The sequence below is a fragment of the Pecten maximus genome, chromosome 15 (genome assembly GCF_902652985.1).
Source record: "Pecten maximus chromosome 15, xPecMax1.1, whole genome shotgun sequence".
NCBI lineage: Eukaryota > Metazoa > Mollusca > Bivalvia > Pectinida > Pectinidae > Pecten > Pecten maximus.
The window spans coordinates 17,030,747-17,046,112 of NC_047029.1; the positions used below are offsets into that span (position 1 = coordinate 17,030,747).

General features: G+C 35.1%; 1 protein-coding gene across 1 annotated transcript; it reads left to right on the plus strand.

Moving 5' to 3' along the window:
• The first annotated feature begins 2,240 nt into the window (after window positions 1-2,240).
• On the plus strand, window positions 2,241-11,993 carry LOC117343476 (homologous-pairing protein 2 homolog). Its single transcript, XM_033905844.1, has 9 exons — window positions 2,241-2,359; window positions 4,054-4,148; window positions 8,077-8,166; window positions 8,883-8,994; window positions 9,234-9,304; window positions 9,675-9,749; window positions 10,369-10,422; window positions 10,723-10,782; window positions 11,668-11,993. The coding sequence occupies exons 1-9, from the start codon at window positions 2,335-2,337 to the stop codon at window positions 11,722-11,724; spliced, it is 639 nt and encodes a 212-aa protein (XP_033761735.1). The 5' UTR covers window positions 2,241-2,334; the 3' UTR covers window positions 11,725-11,993.
• Window positions 11,994-15,366: the final 3,373 nt, after the last annotated feature.

A 15,366-nucleotide genomic window follows, 5' to 3' on the forward strand; every position in this document is an offset into this window, starting at 1 on the left:
CAAACATGGTAGAATGTATTTTAAACCATTAGGTTTGCACACCAATGCTGTCACGAATGTTTTGCCTTATATATGAAGGCTGCTAAATAGTGGGATTAACGTCTCCAAACGAGACCAAGTGTAATTTTCCTGGGTTGTCGCATGAACACAGTTCCCTGCTATTTAACCTTCTGAACTCTGACCCCTATTTGAGAGAGTGTCCTAGGCTCGGCTATGACCCGAACAATCAATCAACCCCTATCTGAGTATAATGATAATCGTTATAATTCCAGCTTTTACCTTAACTCTAGAACACATGTCGAGCTACAGTTATGACCACCGGTACAGTTGAAAGATTCAATTTATATTAAATTCAATTCAACTTTACTGGAACTTTTATAACTACAACAGTACTTTTATATATAAATGAATTTTACCTACACATATATACTGTCATGAAAACATCGCTCATTGTCGCAATGATCATCCGAAAACGTCGTATTACGGTAACGCGACTTAAAATACAAGGTAGATCTAAGGTTTTTGGTCTTGATTTCTTTATTTTATAGCCCTTCCCAAAGGAAAGGTATTGCTTTGCCCAAATGGACTATGGTCATGTACGTATGGTTATTGAACACATATTCGGACATTATGTAAACGTGTTCCAAGCGTGCAAACTAAGATAAAGTCAACACAAATTATCATTCTAAATGCTGCACAAGGCTCATTGTTTCAAGAAAACAGGACAACGTAACTATTCGGACATAGTTAAATGACGGACTTAAATTGTCCAAACACTTAACTGTATATCATAATACGGTTCTCATTCACCCCCGCATTTCATTTCTCTGCATACACATACAAAATAACTTGGCTACGAGCATGAGGATTATACAGTAATGACTATCATCAATCACAATGTGTTACCTGTACCACAGATGCCTGACTCGTTATATAAAATAATAACATAAAAGAGTACATTTACATATACTCTTATATGCTATTATTTCATAAAACGAGTCAGGCACCTGTGCCCGTACTGACGTTTTCCAAGAGGACTAATATGACAAACTCCTCTTACTGCATGGTATCTGTATAAAGTACATGTATATATATCCAGACAAAAAGACACCTCAATGTCAAACGGTCAAAATACTACAATATATATAATATTTATCAGTTATGAACCTTTGACGAGGTCAGTAATTAAATAATTAAAGGTCAGTAATTTTTATATTACATTTGTATTGATGTAGCGGTAATTTCATAATTACCTGGAATGAATATATCTAATATGGAGATGTACATTTATGTATGTTGTATTCTGGGGTCCATATATGGTCCGGCTGTCCCGAATTTAAAAAGAGCAAGGGACATACTGGCATACATATGTAGGCATTATAAAATAAAAAAAAAACAAGACATGCAGGCTTAAACATTGTAGGTTATAATGTTACTGTTGAAAAAAAAATCAAACTAATGTAATGTGACACGGTATAACTTCAAGGTAAGGGCCTGGGATTTTTATCATGCAGGGTCAATTTTTTTTTCAAACTCAGTGGGAAACAGTTTATAACTCAAATATTTCTAATTCCATTTGAACTGTTCAATTTCTTTTTTAATTTTCCAATGGCATTGTGAATATTTCTTTCATTTTGAAAATAAAGTGTTAATATTTGTGATTTCATCATCCGTTGCTAGTCTATTTATATCAGTTTATAAAATTTGATCATTCATCCTGTCTTTTAATTGATGAGAAGGATACAGATCTAATGTATAAGTATCAGCAAATATCAGCAAAGTATCTTGTTTTTTGGTGATCATTAAGTTTAATAAAATAAAGCAATACTACATGTGAAGCTGATACATATGTATATATGCAGATTGAAACAAAACAACAATTTAATACATCACAATCACTTTTATTATGCTATTGTAAGAATATATTTCACACAATAGTTTTAAAGCACATGTATTAGATATTAAAAACAATTATTACCTAGAATTCGCCCCCCCCCCCCCCCCCTCCCCTCCCCTCCCCTCCCAAAAAAAAATTGAATTTTGATTCTTTCAATCTTTTTAATGCATCAAATCAAACTTTTGTAATTGTAATCTTTAAGGAGCAAACCTTTTTTAGCTCTAATTTACAAACAAACTTTTTCCCCGTCAAAACTTCCAATAAACTATATTTTAGAAAGATTACAGTACCGAGTTGTTTATCAATGTTAGTTGTATCGATATAGATCTTGAGTGACCTCCCTTGTAAAGACATCTTCTGCATTGGAGGTTTCCCGCTATCTTACAAAGTCTGTTTACATCATCCTACTTCGACTCTCAGTCAGTGTTTCGAGAAAAATGAGCAAGGCTAAGGATGCGCAAGGTAAATTGCATGATAATGTTATATTATAAATTGACACTTTACTGTCCAAACACAGTTTAAAGAATCAAAATTTCTCTGCATACATTCGCACCGGGGATTACACAGATCAGCTGAACCTCCCCCCCCCCCCCCCCCCCCACCCCACCCCACCCGAATAAAAACCTTTCTTGTAATATAAGTTGTATCGTAACACTCGATCAGAGACGTGTATATCACATATATACATCTCAGACTCGATATGACTGTCCCTATACTATGACTCATCATTATAAGCGGTACCGGTGTCCCCCTGTGCTCAAATCTGGTACATTATTATTTGATTATATAAACAACACTGATAATCTAATAAATATATAGACTATATACATATACAATATACCTATATGTAACAGGAGAGGAGAAAATGCAGAGGCCAGACCGGGGTTCAAACCCGGGAACTCCAAACATCTAGCCAGATGCTCTAGCAATTGAGCTACTTGCATGGTCACCGATGATCGACCCAGTCCAGTCCCGCTACACATCTCCCTCCTTTGGCCTTTGCCCTTGAAGACACACGAGACCCTTATACCACCACCATCAGTATTTTAGTTGGGTGCCAATTTTGTAACAGGAGAGGAGAAAATGTAGCGTCCAGACCGGGGTTAATCAAACTCGGACCTCCGAACATGTACACTAGCCGGTGCTCTACCAATTAAGATACTACCTGGTCACCGATGATCAACCCAGTTCAGTCCCGCTACACATAATATGAGTGACCAGGAAGTGTGAATGTCATTGGACATTTTGCATGCCCAGGAATTTGTTAATGATTCGAAGATTTTGATTCCCTCTCTACATACTTATGACACCATTAGATATGACTAACGCCATGCAAATTTTCACTTACATGTGTAGCGGGACTGGACTGGGTCGATCATCGGTGACCAGATAGCTCAATTGGTAGAGCATCCGGCTAGTGTTCGGAGGTCCCGGGTTCGAACCCTGGTCTGGCTGCTACATTTTCTCCTCTCCTGTTACAAAATTGGCGCCCAACTAAAATACCCACGGTGGTGGTATAAGGGTCTAGTGTGTCTTCGAGGGCGAAGACTTGAAAAAAGGAGGGAGGTGTGTAGTGGGACTGGACTGAGTCGATCATATCGGTGACCAGATAGCTCAATTGTATTGGTAGAGCATCCGGCTAGTGTTCGGAGGTCCCGGGTTCGAACCCTGGTCTGGCCGCTACATATTCTCCTCTCCTGTTACACATTGGTAGATTCATAGTATAATTGCTTAATAGGGAATAGCTCGAGTTTCCCTCAATGTGTCAATGCACCACTAAAGTTGCAGTGCAGTGTTCACTCCAGTGTCCAGGGACATTTTACACGATAGATATATATCCACTTGTATATATGTGTAGCTCTGGTTGTTAAATACCAGATCTAGATTCAAATTTCTATGTTTGATATTATTTACATAATATGTCCATTCCTCTTTACTGCCCAGGCCCCTGATCTCATTATCTAATATAGTCACTCATGTTATGAAAAACTGCAAATAACATTTATGAAAAAATGAAATTAAAATTGATTTAATATTATTTGTAAGCCATGTAACTTTACTGAAAGGTTAGATTACACTTATATAGAGACCCAACTAGTTTTATAGTTACTGATCATGATATGTAGCATGCTCTGACTTGTGTTAAACTTTTGCAGCAGTGAAAGCAGTTTTAGACTATCTCAACCGACAGAACAGACCATACAGTGCAATAGACATAGTCAACAATCTTCACAAGGAATTTGGCAAAACTGTGAGTATATTAATATAGAATGCCGATGTGGCGCAGCGCGGCAGCAGTATAAGCTGAGGGTATTTCTGGCTAGCCAATTGGGTGCCGTAGGTTGTGAGTTCGAGGCCCGGTCAGGGCACGAGTCAACTCAAATAGTTGTCTTCCTTCGTCATTTGTGTTGCTAAGTTATATATTTAATATCATTATATATATATAGTTATTGGTCATCTAGATCGAGAGTCCAGAGGCAACTGATCCTTAATTTAAAATATGAATGCACTTACAAAAATAGACAAATACATATACATGTTACATGATGTATACACATGATACACGTTGAGGCAGGGACATGATCATATATGCATAATGCAGCATATATACAGATACTGTCTGTTTGTCTTATTATTGGCTAACAGCCATGCATGTAATCACTGAAAGGAAAAGGCTTAGCACTTGTAGCACTTTTATTGGTGAAAGGTCACAGGTGAGTAAATCGCAGCTGGCCGATGATCATGATGATCCACTGACAGTGTTCCAGCTATGTCGGGTTCGCAGAGCGCTGCTCCCTGTCTTTATTTTCAAAAATGCCCAGGGCCCTGGCCCTCAATCAAGGGCCCTGTGCCTTTAGTTTGTGTCTAAAAAGTTGCTAAATAATAATCAGGGCATAATTTATTCCACTACCCTAGCAGTATAGATAATGCTTTAATTAAAAAGCGACATGAAGTCTGTCACTGTCCAGTCCCTTACCTGTAACAATGGCCACTACCATACCGTGATATTTTCCAATACGACATGTACGTAATTCTACAAATAAAAATCTGTATCATTCTCTTTCATATGTATTGAAGAGTTATAACATATATATGTTTAGTAAGTTGACCATCACTTGCATAAACTGGAGATGTTGCATGATTGTATATTATAGAATATATATAATGGTTTTAAGAAACAGCGGAAATGCAAGCTACCTGAGTATTATTTTTTGAGACTTGTCCCCCTTTGATTAAAAGCTATATCTGGATCTGCATATAATATAAAAAGGCTATTGAAATTAGCTATTGTTAATAACTGATTTTATGGCATGTACTTATATAAGGCAAGTATACGTAGTGAATAGAGTAATATAAAACAAGAAATAAAGAATTTTTTTCCCTTATTGTTTACAACATTTAATACAGCTTTCACACATTTACTGAATGCATACATATATATACTTATACACAGAAGTGGTGTATTTTCAGTAAGAGTCATAACTCTTCAATACTATATATGTACACCTTTCAACCTCTTAATACTTCAACAATGGTACATCTTTATCTTAATTGTTCAATTTCAATACATACTTTATTTCTATTAGCCATTAAACATTGTTTCAATATATATACATGTACGCATTTTCTAAAATGTTATTATTATGTATACCTAATCATTGTCACCCTTGATGCTCTTCTCAAAAAAATGATATTGTGTTGCTGTAAAACTGTATCTATAATTGATGTTTTTTCCATGTATTTTGTAATGAACTGTGCGGTATGGGGAACTCGCTTTACGCTACATATCGCAAGCAAAACCAGACACGTCTTTTCTGTTCCAAGTCTTTATAAAGAATAATCATAATATATCTCACAAACGAAAAGAATTACAACGAAGGGGAATAACTCATATACATATGGAGTTAGATTATCTCCCCTTGACTGTACAATTATGTGATCTCGTAACACCCATACAACCTACATACACAACATCCCCGCCCACAAAATAAAATTTGGCATACACAATTTTACCATGGGTGTACGAGATTATCATAAATAATGAAAAGGTGAAAATAATATCGAACCAAATAAATATACTGTATTTGACCTGTTACGAAAATGTTAGAAAATTGTTGAAAATAAAGTACTATAACCAGAAGATAATGTCCAATAATTTGCAACAATGATATGTACTTAATAGTATAAAAATCATTTTCATACAATGCAATTCCTGATAACTAACTCTCACACTTGCACTTTCCATTGAGCTCAATATGGATCACACATACAACATCCAGACAACAATAGCAAAGGTGAAAGAGATTTAACATACAGATGACTTTAGATATTCAGCTTAGCATATCAAGTTAAACTTCTGTAACGTTCTATCAAGCTCAAGATTCAATAAACTTATATAAGACAATATTGATACATGTTTAAGAGATATCCAAATAGTTTGTTCTGGCATTACTCAACTAACTGCGTATATCATTGCAGCATCATCATGTTGCGTCATAAGACCATGTGATTAAAAGTTATAGAGTAATGAACCGTAATAAAACTTTCAACTAATCAAACAATATATAACATTAACCTGCCAGCTTTATACTTATTCCTATCAGCCTTGCCGTAGCTTCATATATACGCGCTGAAAAAGATCTCGGCATGGCCTTATGGTTCTTCAATCAAAACACAAATATAATATCTAAATATTACTAAATACATACCAAAGCACAGAATTCCATGGCAAACTACATGACATACAACATAATACCATCCTAAATCTATCCAATGACATATGCTCATCCTAGTATAAATTGTTAACCAATATGACATATTATCACAGTAATATCAGCAGAGATTTCGCTCTTAATTGATAGTGTATTTCTGATATAATTAATCTGAGAAAACATTCATAGTATTTGGAAAACAAAGATGTTGTGCTATATAATTAAAACATGGCAAAAGAGCAATAATAATCAACATTAATGAATCAAGAGCTAGATAAAAGGTACATATTTTTTTGTTGAATATAATAAATGTCTAGTTCAGATTCTTCATTTGTTGCAAGTCGAACATCACTGCTAGCTATAGTAGGTTGAAAATAAGTTCAAATATTGGTATGTAGTCCAGATATCTGTAGGTAGACCAGTATAATATAAGTTGAAGCTGTCAGACTGGAACTGGAACCGAGATGAAATGTTAATGGAAAATTAACTGCAACAAGCCAACAACTGAATTCAGCGAAATACCGTCAGCATTATCCTGGGGTCATGGTTAGACGCTAGGTACAATGTACAGATCTGGGTAAAGGAATACTTTTCCTTGGAAGAACGGAGTAAATTAAATGAAACCGCGGACCGTAGTCACACTCATGATCAGATCCTCCATCTATCAGTATCATCATGTTGGTGACGTCATCGCACATTGTATGAAATATAAAGTCATAAACAGTGGAACATGGAATGTTTCTTCTTGCATCAATACACATGTATAAATCTGATATATTATAAATGTCATCAATTGATAAATGCTTTCAGTGGTTTTAATAGTGTGAATACGTCAGAAGTCCACATGTACATCTTCCCGCAAAAAAGCACATGGCGTGAAATGTCTGATGTCTGGCCGACGAGCCGAGGCTGACTCGCCGGCCACACCGGCGAATATACAATAAAAAGTTACATAATAGTTGATGAACACCAAACCGGATTTAGATTCTCCACCATGTAATGAACTGTGAGGTATGGGGAACTCGCTTTACGCTACATATCGCAAGCAAAACCAGACACGTCTTTTCTGTTCCAAGTCTTTATAAAGAATAATCATAATATATCTCACAAACGAAAAGAATTACAACAAAGGGGAATAACTCATATACATATGGAGTTAGATTATCTCCCCTTGACTGTACAATTATGTGATCTCGTAACACCCATACAACCTACATACACAACAATTTCATGTACTTATAATATGCAAAAGGATGAATAAAAAGATTTTAAAACTGAAAAAAAAAAAAATCTCTTTCGTATGGATATATTAAAATACACATACAAAAATGTAGCTTACAACTGCTAGCCAGCCTGCTTGCATTGTCTTGGCAGTAGGATCTAGTGGACTATTATGGAGTAAAAAATTGTTCATCAAGTAGATTTTGTAGGGAAGTTGAATTGTGACACTGTTTATTTAATTTCCAGGCAGTAGTGAAGGCATGCGAGGGGTTGACAGAGGCTGGAAAGATCAGAGAGAAAGTGTACGGTAAACAGAAAGTCTACGTAGCAGATCAGGTAAACACAGAATAACTGTCACTCTTAGCTGAACGATATGAAATGAATATTTGTGATTTCAATTAGAATAGAAATCACTGTGTTTAATTTTAATTGACTGGTCTATAGTTATATTCTTGACCCTTATTTTGTATATTGCATATTTTGCATCTTAGGATGGGGAAGTGTGATGTTTAGAATCATTATAAATAAACGATCGATGATCAATTATTGATCAATCATGAACAGAAAGGGAAATATCTGCCAAATCGTTAACGAAAATAGTGGAAAATGTTGTGGATATGTCTTAGGCATCTAGTTATGTTTTAAAATGTTTTTTTGATGCATTTTTATTTCAATTTACCAGTGATATTGTTCATTTATAAACTGTTGATTGTTGAAGTCAGTTGTAAATCTTGAAAATTTCCATGTTATAGCTAGTCAATCCATGATCGATCATAAAAATCATGATCAATTATATTATATATTAGTCATATAGGCTGAAGGTAAAACAACTAATCATCAATTAAATTAATTATTTGGAACAACTAGTGTTGTTCAAAGATCCTTGAGTGTGCCAACTTTTAAATTTTTTCCTTGGCACTGTTGAAAATCATAATCTTTTCCTATATATTTCTTGTAAAAATATAATACACATTTTAGTTGTCAATGCTTAATTGATTACCGTAAACCAAACTTTGTTTGACAATTGGTCAATTCTTGTGCATTGTCTATAGTCACAGTTTCCTGATGTTGATGATGGGGAGATCAAGGAGATGGATGCCCAGATATCACAGTTGTCTGAGCTGACCAAGAGGCGTGGGGACGAGGTCCGCAGACTGGACAGTGGTCAGTACTGTCTAATACTCTGGTTGATTGGTCATTTTATTGATACGTTCATTGCTTGGATAAGGGACAAATCTATGTCTGTTCCACAGAAATTATTTTCATTTTGTCAGTTTAAATGATCAACAGAAAAAGATTTACTAGTATTATTGATTCAATTGACTCGTGTCACAATGTGGTGTATTGAAAATGAAATGAGTTTTTTTTATGTAAGCTTATCATTTAAAATTGACTTCATGCAGAATTGAAAGGCCTAAACAACACAATATCTACAGAAGAAGCCAAAAAGCAGCTGGCAGAACTTGAAAAAGAGGTAATAATGAATAGATAATACTCTGAAAACCAGACAAGATCATATTGCTGATAGATAGGTGTTCTGGAAATATCAGTAGTCATGATAGATGAGTGATACAGGCCCTATGAGCCATTTGTTTGATATTTGACATACAGGTAAATTTTCATTATCTCGGAGCACAGAATAAAATTGTGATAAAATTTAGACATTGAAAATACAATTTAATGGAGAAATTTAAGAGTCTGCTTTGTAATTTCTGTACAAAAAATGCATACATTTTGCTGCAAACTGCAATATAGCTGCAAAAAAAAAATTAAAAATAAAACCAAAATCATAACTGATTTAAAACTTATGATTGTCTGCAGTCATCTTTTATTTTTGTTTGAAGTGTTCAGTCTGTAAACAAAAGTTGATCAAGTTAAAGGAAGGTGGGAACACCATCACACCTCAGGAAAAAGACAAGGTATGGTAACGAAGGGAGTTAACCTTGCTTCATTACTATTGAATTGATATGACGTCAGTATTCACAAATCAGTTTTTCGATTTCATTTAATGCGAGATATTGGTAAATGATTCATATGACGAGCTACTAATGAAATATGCTGATAAACTAGTGTGACTGTCATATAGGGTCGAGTCCCATGAAACCTTAATTAACTATTATATTATTGATATCCAGGATGTGTTTTGCAGACAAATTTCTCTGTTTTACACACAAATTGTCCCAGTTATCCAGCTCCTACCTTTAATAAAAAGGAACTATCAGTCTACTGCGTGTTATTACATCTTGGAGTGATGGAGTGTGCTGAAATAAGTTCTGTCATGTACTACATTAATACATTATCTGGTAGTGTACGGTAACAGTACATCAAATAAAAATTCAAATTTTAAAGATGTATACACATTAAAATCAATATTCCACTGCAGAAACACTTAATATAACATTAATGATAAAATTAACACTTTGATGGGTTATATTTTAGTATTAAATTCACATACTGATAAAATAATGTTGTTTTAGATTAATAATCGTTCTGAAAATAATTCATGTTTATATCATTGTACTGAATATTCTCTTACAGATTTATAATTCACGTAAAGGTTTTGTCAAGGAATGGAGGAAAAGGAAGAGAATGGTGAGACATATTTTTAAAATGCTGCAGAAGACCACAATGTAGATTGATTAAGAGAAAACATGTCCGTGTTATAGAGGAGACCAGAGTAAATATAGTATTTAAAATGGTCTTATGAATAAATGATTTGTAGTTGTCAAATGTGGGATTCAGTATGTTGAAATTTATTGATTTTTTTTTGTGAATTGACCACTTTCCTTTTCTATTTCTTATTAAGCATTTTTATGTATCAGACATGTTGATGTGACCTTTGTATATGAAATTATACTATAACTCTAGGTAGATTATGACTATTCTTGACAGGCAAATGACATTCTGAATGCAGTCCTGGAAGGCTATCCAAAAACAAAGAAACAACTATACGTAAGTGTACCCCTACATGTCACGCAAAGTGTCAATAATTGACTAAGAAGGATAGTTCTGTCATTCTTATGAACTACATACCCATGTCCATATATTGACACAAGCTGATGTTTGCCATGTATTTTTTTTGTTAATATTGATATCCTTACCGACACTTTATATGTAAATACAGGCAGGGATTTTCCTTCAATAGAAACAGGGTATGAAAAGGACCCATTCCTCTAAAAAAAATCTTGTGGAAATTCCCAATTTGCCACTGAAAAATTCCCAATTTTGAAGTCACTTTTGAATGATAAAGTAAGTTTTATCTACAAAGACTTATACTAAGGTACTTTTTGAAAGATAAAAAAAAATAAAATCTATAGATAACAAAATGAAATCAAAAATAATATAAAGGCAATATTCATCACAGAAAAGCTGAAATTTGTATGCATTTCTTTATTTTTCGTTTTTCCAAATGTCACATAGACATTCCAATTCAATGGACCCTGGACCCAGTTGAAAAATAAGGAAAATCCCTGACAGGGATTACTCTGCACACTTTAACATTTTTGAACGTACACACACCCGTCTCATGATTGTAAACAACATGTTTTATAAACCAATGTGTTAGCATGTTAAGTGTCTGATGTATTTTAATTCAAATTCTGAATAACTAAAGTGATCTTATGCTATTTTGTAGTATCTGGTTCAGCAATTTCTTTATACAAGTATTTTATAATCATTGAACATTTTACACTCAGTTTCTAAAAACACACTTGATTGGCTGGGATGCTGACTTCAGTTCTTTTACCCTTTTCTGTGCTCTCCCAAACAACATCAGTAAAGAAATGGTGTCACACACTTTAATACAGAATTTTTATATGTGCCTTTCTTCATTGACAGGAAGAAGTTGGAATTGAAACAGATGAAGAGTACAAAGTTTCTCCACCAGAAGTTTGAGAAAGTGTAAAAAAGAAATACTGTATGTCCCTCGCTTCATTCAATCAAGGCACATAATAACGCGTCCCTAACCTTGACTGACGCGTCGACTCTGACTTGATGTTACACTTTCAGATATGTGTTAGATTCTGAGAAATGTTTTCTGTTGAATCCATAATCAGAAAAATATTGAAGAGACAAAATCCAAATACCAAGCTGTACCCAAGTACTGTAATATATATATCCTTTTGTTATTGATGTTTGTTATCTATTAAACTTATCTATAATTATTCATTTTTTGTTTTATTTAATCACGAAGTGTGAAAACTGTAAATGTGCATAGTTTAGCGGTAATCTATTTTAGCACTATTTGCTCTAGAAGCATTATTACAATTGCACTCATTGCACTTTCTATATACTTTTTCTGTATAAAGTGAATTTTGGAGAGCCAATTCATCAATGGGCTAATCTGTTAAAATTCGGAAATGTGCTAAAATTTTAGTACCCCAAATGAAGTACGTTTACAGTATTGTGTGCATCTATTTGTAACTGTACATAGATGAAGGGTCTGATATGGTTATCATTCATTATGTGCCGTCCATCATCAGTAAATGTGGCAGACATTGATGCAATATAATTTGAATCATAAGTAAAGGCCCTGACTAAAGTTACTTTTAAATGTGAAAATGCAATTCAAGATGGCTGAATGTGATTGCCATCTTTGAAATCTAATCAGAATTGATAAACAATTTAACCAATGACCTTTATATTGACCTTAACATTTGGTGATGCTATTAAATAACCACCAAAATTAACCTGTATTTACTTGTGACATTTTTAGCCCAATATCTGATTATGGCAGGCTATTCAATTCGCATATCCATGGTCCGTCGTCCATCAGTAAATAATACTTGTTGCTATTTCTTGAAATGTACTGGAGGGAGAGAGATTCCTCAAACTTAACATGTAGGTTTCCCTTGGTCCCTAGTTGTGATATTCAATTTAGACTGATGGGGAAAACAAAATGGCTGACAGGTAACCATCTTGGATTTTGACAGTTGAAGGTTGTTTTTGCTTTTTCTTGAAAAGCACTAGAGGGATATTTCTCAATCTTCATGTGCAAGATCCCTTTTGTCCCCAGTTGTGCCCGTTCAACTGTGAGTCTTATCAGGAAAACACCGTGGCTGACTGTTGGGTATCTTTGATTTTGTCAGTTGAAGTTTGTTATTGTTATTTACCAGAAAGTTCTTTTTACATCTTTATATTTCATAAGTAGGTTTTCCTTATTATCAAAGGATCAATAAGAAAAGAGGAAAGAAGAAAAAGGCAGAGGAAAGATCAGTCTTACATAGAACCAATAAAAATCTCAATGATGGGGGCCGAGATCCCTCCGGAATTTCTATTGAAACCATCCGTTAATATTGCTGATACCACTTAAGAAGCCAGAGCAGTGGTTAACAGTCATCAGCAACTTGTATCTCACATCCTAAGTGTGTTATTTACACCATACCCTCTATAAAAAATCATACCTATCTCTTCATTGGACGCAACATCAGCCTTTAGCTGTGTCTAGATTTATTTACTTACTGGGATGGAAATTGCTTTTTTTCTAAAGAATTCCAAGTATTTGTTTATTCCAATCAAGCCTTTTAAGAATTGCGTCACTGTATCTAATTTGAATGATTTAACAAATATGAGAACTGTTTTTATATTTACTATCACTCTCTACATGTGGAATAATTTTTTAACAACCATGGTTTATTTATTTTACTTAAAAATCTATTTCGCTTGACAAACATGACAGTGAACATTAGTCCTGTCATTATTTAAACTACAGGTTTTTATTTCTTTAGAATTTAAATGGTTTTTTTTTTCAATTTTAATGATTTTGTCAGACAATTGTATTGGCAATTTCCTAATATATATTGCTTAATTACAGAATGTTTACAACATTCAATTTTAAAAGATAAAACCGAATGTCTATACAGTTATGCAAAGCTCTGAATTCCAATGATAATAATTACAATTATTTATATAATGGACGAGTCCTAGTACAGATCACAACACACTTAAATCCTTGGAAACGGCATGTCCATACATGTAATAAACGTGCAAGATGTTGTCTCGGGTAGCTACAATACATTGTTCATACAGTAGAGATATTACCTGATGTAGCTACAGTATATAGAGGGGAGAGATTACCTGATGTAGATACAGTACATAGAGGGGAGAGATTACCTGATGTAGATACAGTACATAGAGGGGAGAGATTACCTGATGTAGCTACAGTATATAGAGGGGAGAGATTACCTGATGTAGTCACAGTACATAGAGGGGAGAGGTGACCTGATATAGATACAGTATATTGAGGGGAGAGATTACCTGATGTAGTCACAGTACAAAGAGGGGAGAGGTGACCTGATGTAGATACAGTATATAGAGGGGAGAGGTGACCTGATGTAGTCACAGTACATAGAGGGGAGAGATTACCTGATGTAGCTACAGTATATAGAGGGGAGAGATTACCTGAGGTAGCTACAGTACATAGAGGGGAGAGATTACCTGATGTAGCTACAGTACATAGAGGGGAGAGATTACCTGATGTAGCTACAGTATATAGAGGGGAGAGATTACCTGATGTAGTTACAGTACATAGAGGGGGAGAGATTACCTGATGTAGCGACAGTATATAGAGGGGAGAGATTACCTGAGGTAGCTACAGTACATAGAGGGGAGAGATTACCTGATGTAGCTACAGTACATAGAGGGGAGAGATTACCTGAGGTAGCTACAGTACATAGAGGGGAGAGATTACCTGATGTAGCTACAGTATATAGAGGGGAGAGATTACCTGAGGTAGCTACAGTACATAGAGGGGAGAGATTACCTGAGGTAGCTACAGTACATAGAGGGGAGAGATTACCTGATGTAGCTACAGTATATAGAGGGGAGAGATTACCTGATGTAGTTACAGTACATAGAGGGGGAGAGATTACCTGATGTAGCGACAGTATATAGAGGGGAGAGATTACCTGAGGTAGCTACAGTACATAGAGGGGAGAGATTACCTGATGTAGTTACAGTACATAGAGGGGAGAGATTACCTGATGTAGTTACAGTACATAGAGGGGGAGAGATTACCTGATGTAGCGACAGTATATAGAGGGGAGAGATTACCTGAGGTAGCTACAGTACATAGAGGGGAGAGATTACCTGATGTAGTTACAGTACATAGAGGGGGAGAGATTACCTGATGTAGCTACAGTATATAGAGGGGAGAGATTACATGATGTAACTACAGTACATAGAGGGGAGATATTACCTGATGTAGCTACAGCACATAGAGGGGAGAGATTACCTGATGTAGCTACAGTACATAGAGGGGAGAGATTACCTGATGTAGCTACAGTACATAGAGGGGAGAGATTACGTGATGTAGCTACAGTACATAGAGGGGAGAGATTACCTGATGTAGATACAGTACATAGAGGGGAGAGATTACCTGATGTAGCTACAGTACATAGAGGGGAGAGATTACCTGATGTAGCTATAGTACATAGAGGGGAGAGATTACCTGAGGTAGCTACAGTACATAGAGGGGAGATATTACCTGATGTAGCTACAGTACATAGAGGGGAGAGGTGACCTGATGTAGTCACAGTA

Bases quoted from the DNA above. Each gene is read 5' to 3' on its own strand.
- LOC117343476 (XM_033905844.1), top strand. From the start codon at position 2,335: ATGAGCAAGGCTAAGGATGCGCAAG. The intron at 8,167-8,882 runs GTAAACACAGAA...CATTGTCTATAG, and splicing joins AAGTCTACGTAGCAGATCAG to TCACAGTTTCCTGATGTTGA. The intron at 9,750-10,368 runs GTATGGTAACGA...ATTCTCTTACAG, and splicing joins CACCTCAGGAAAAAGACAAG to ATTTATAATTCACGTAAAGG.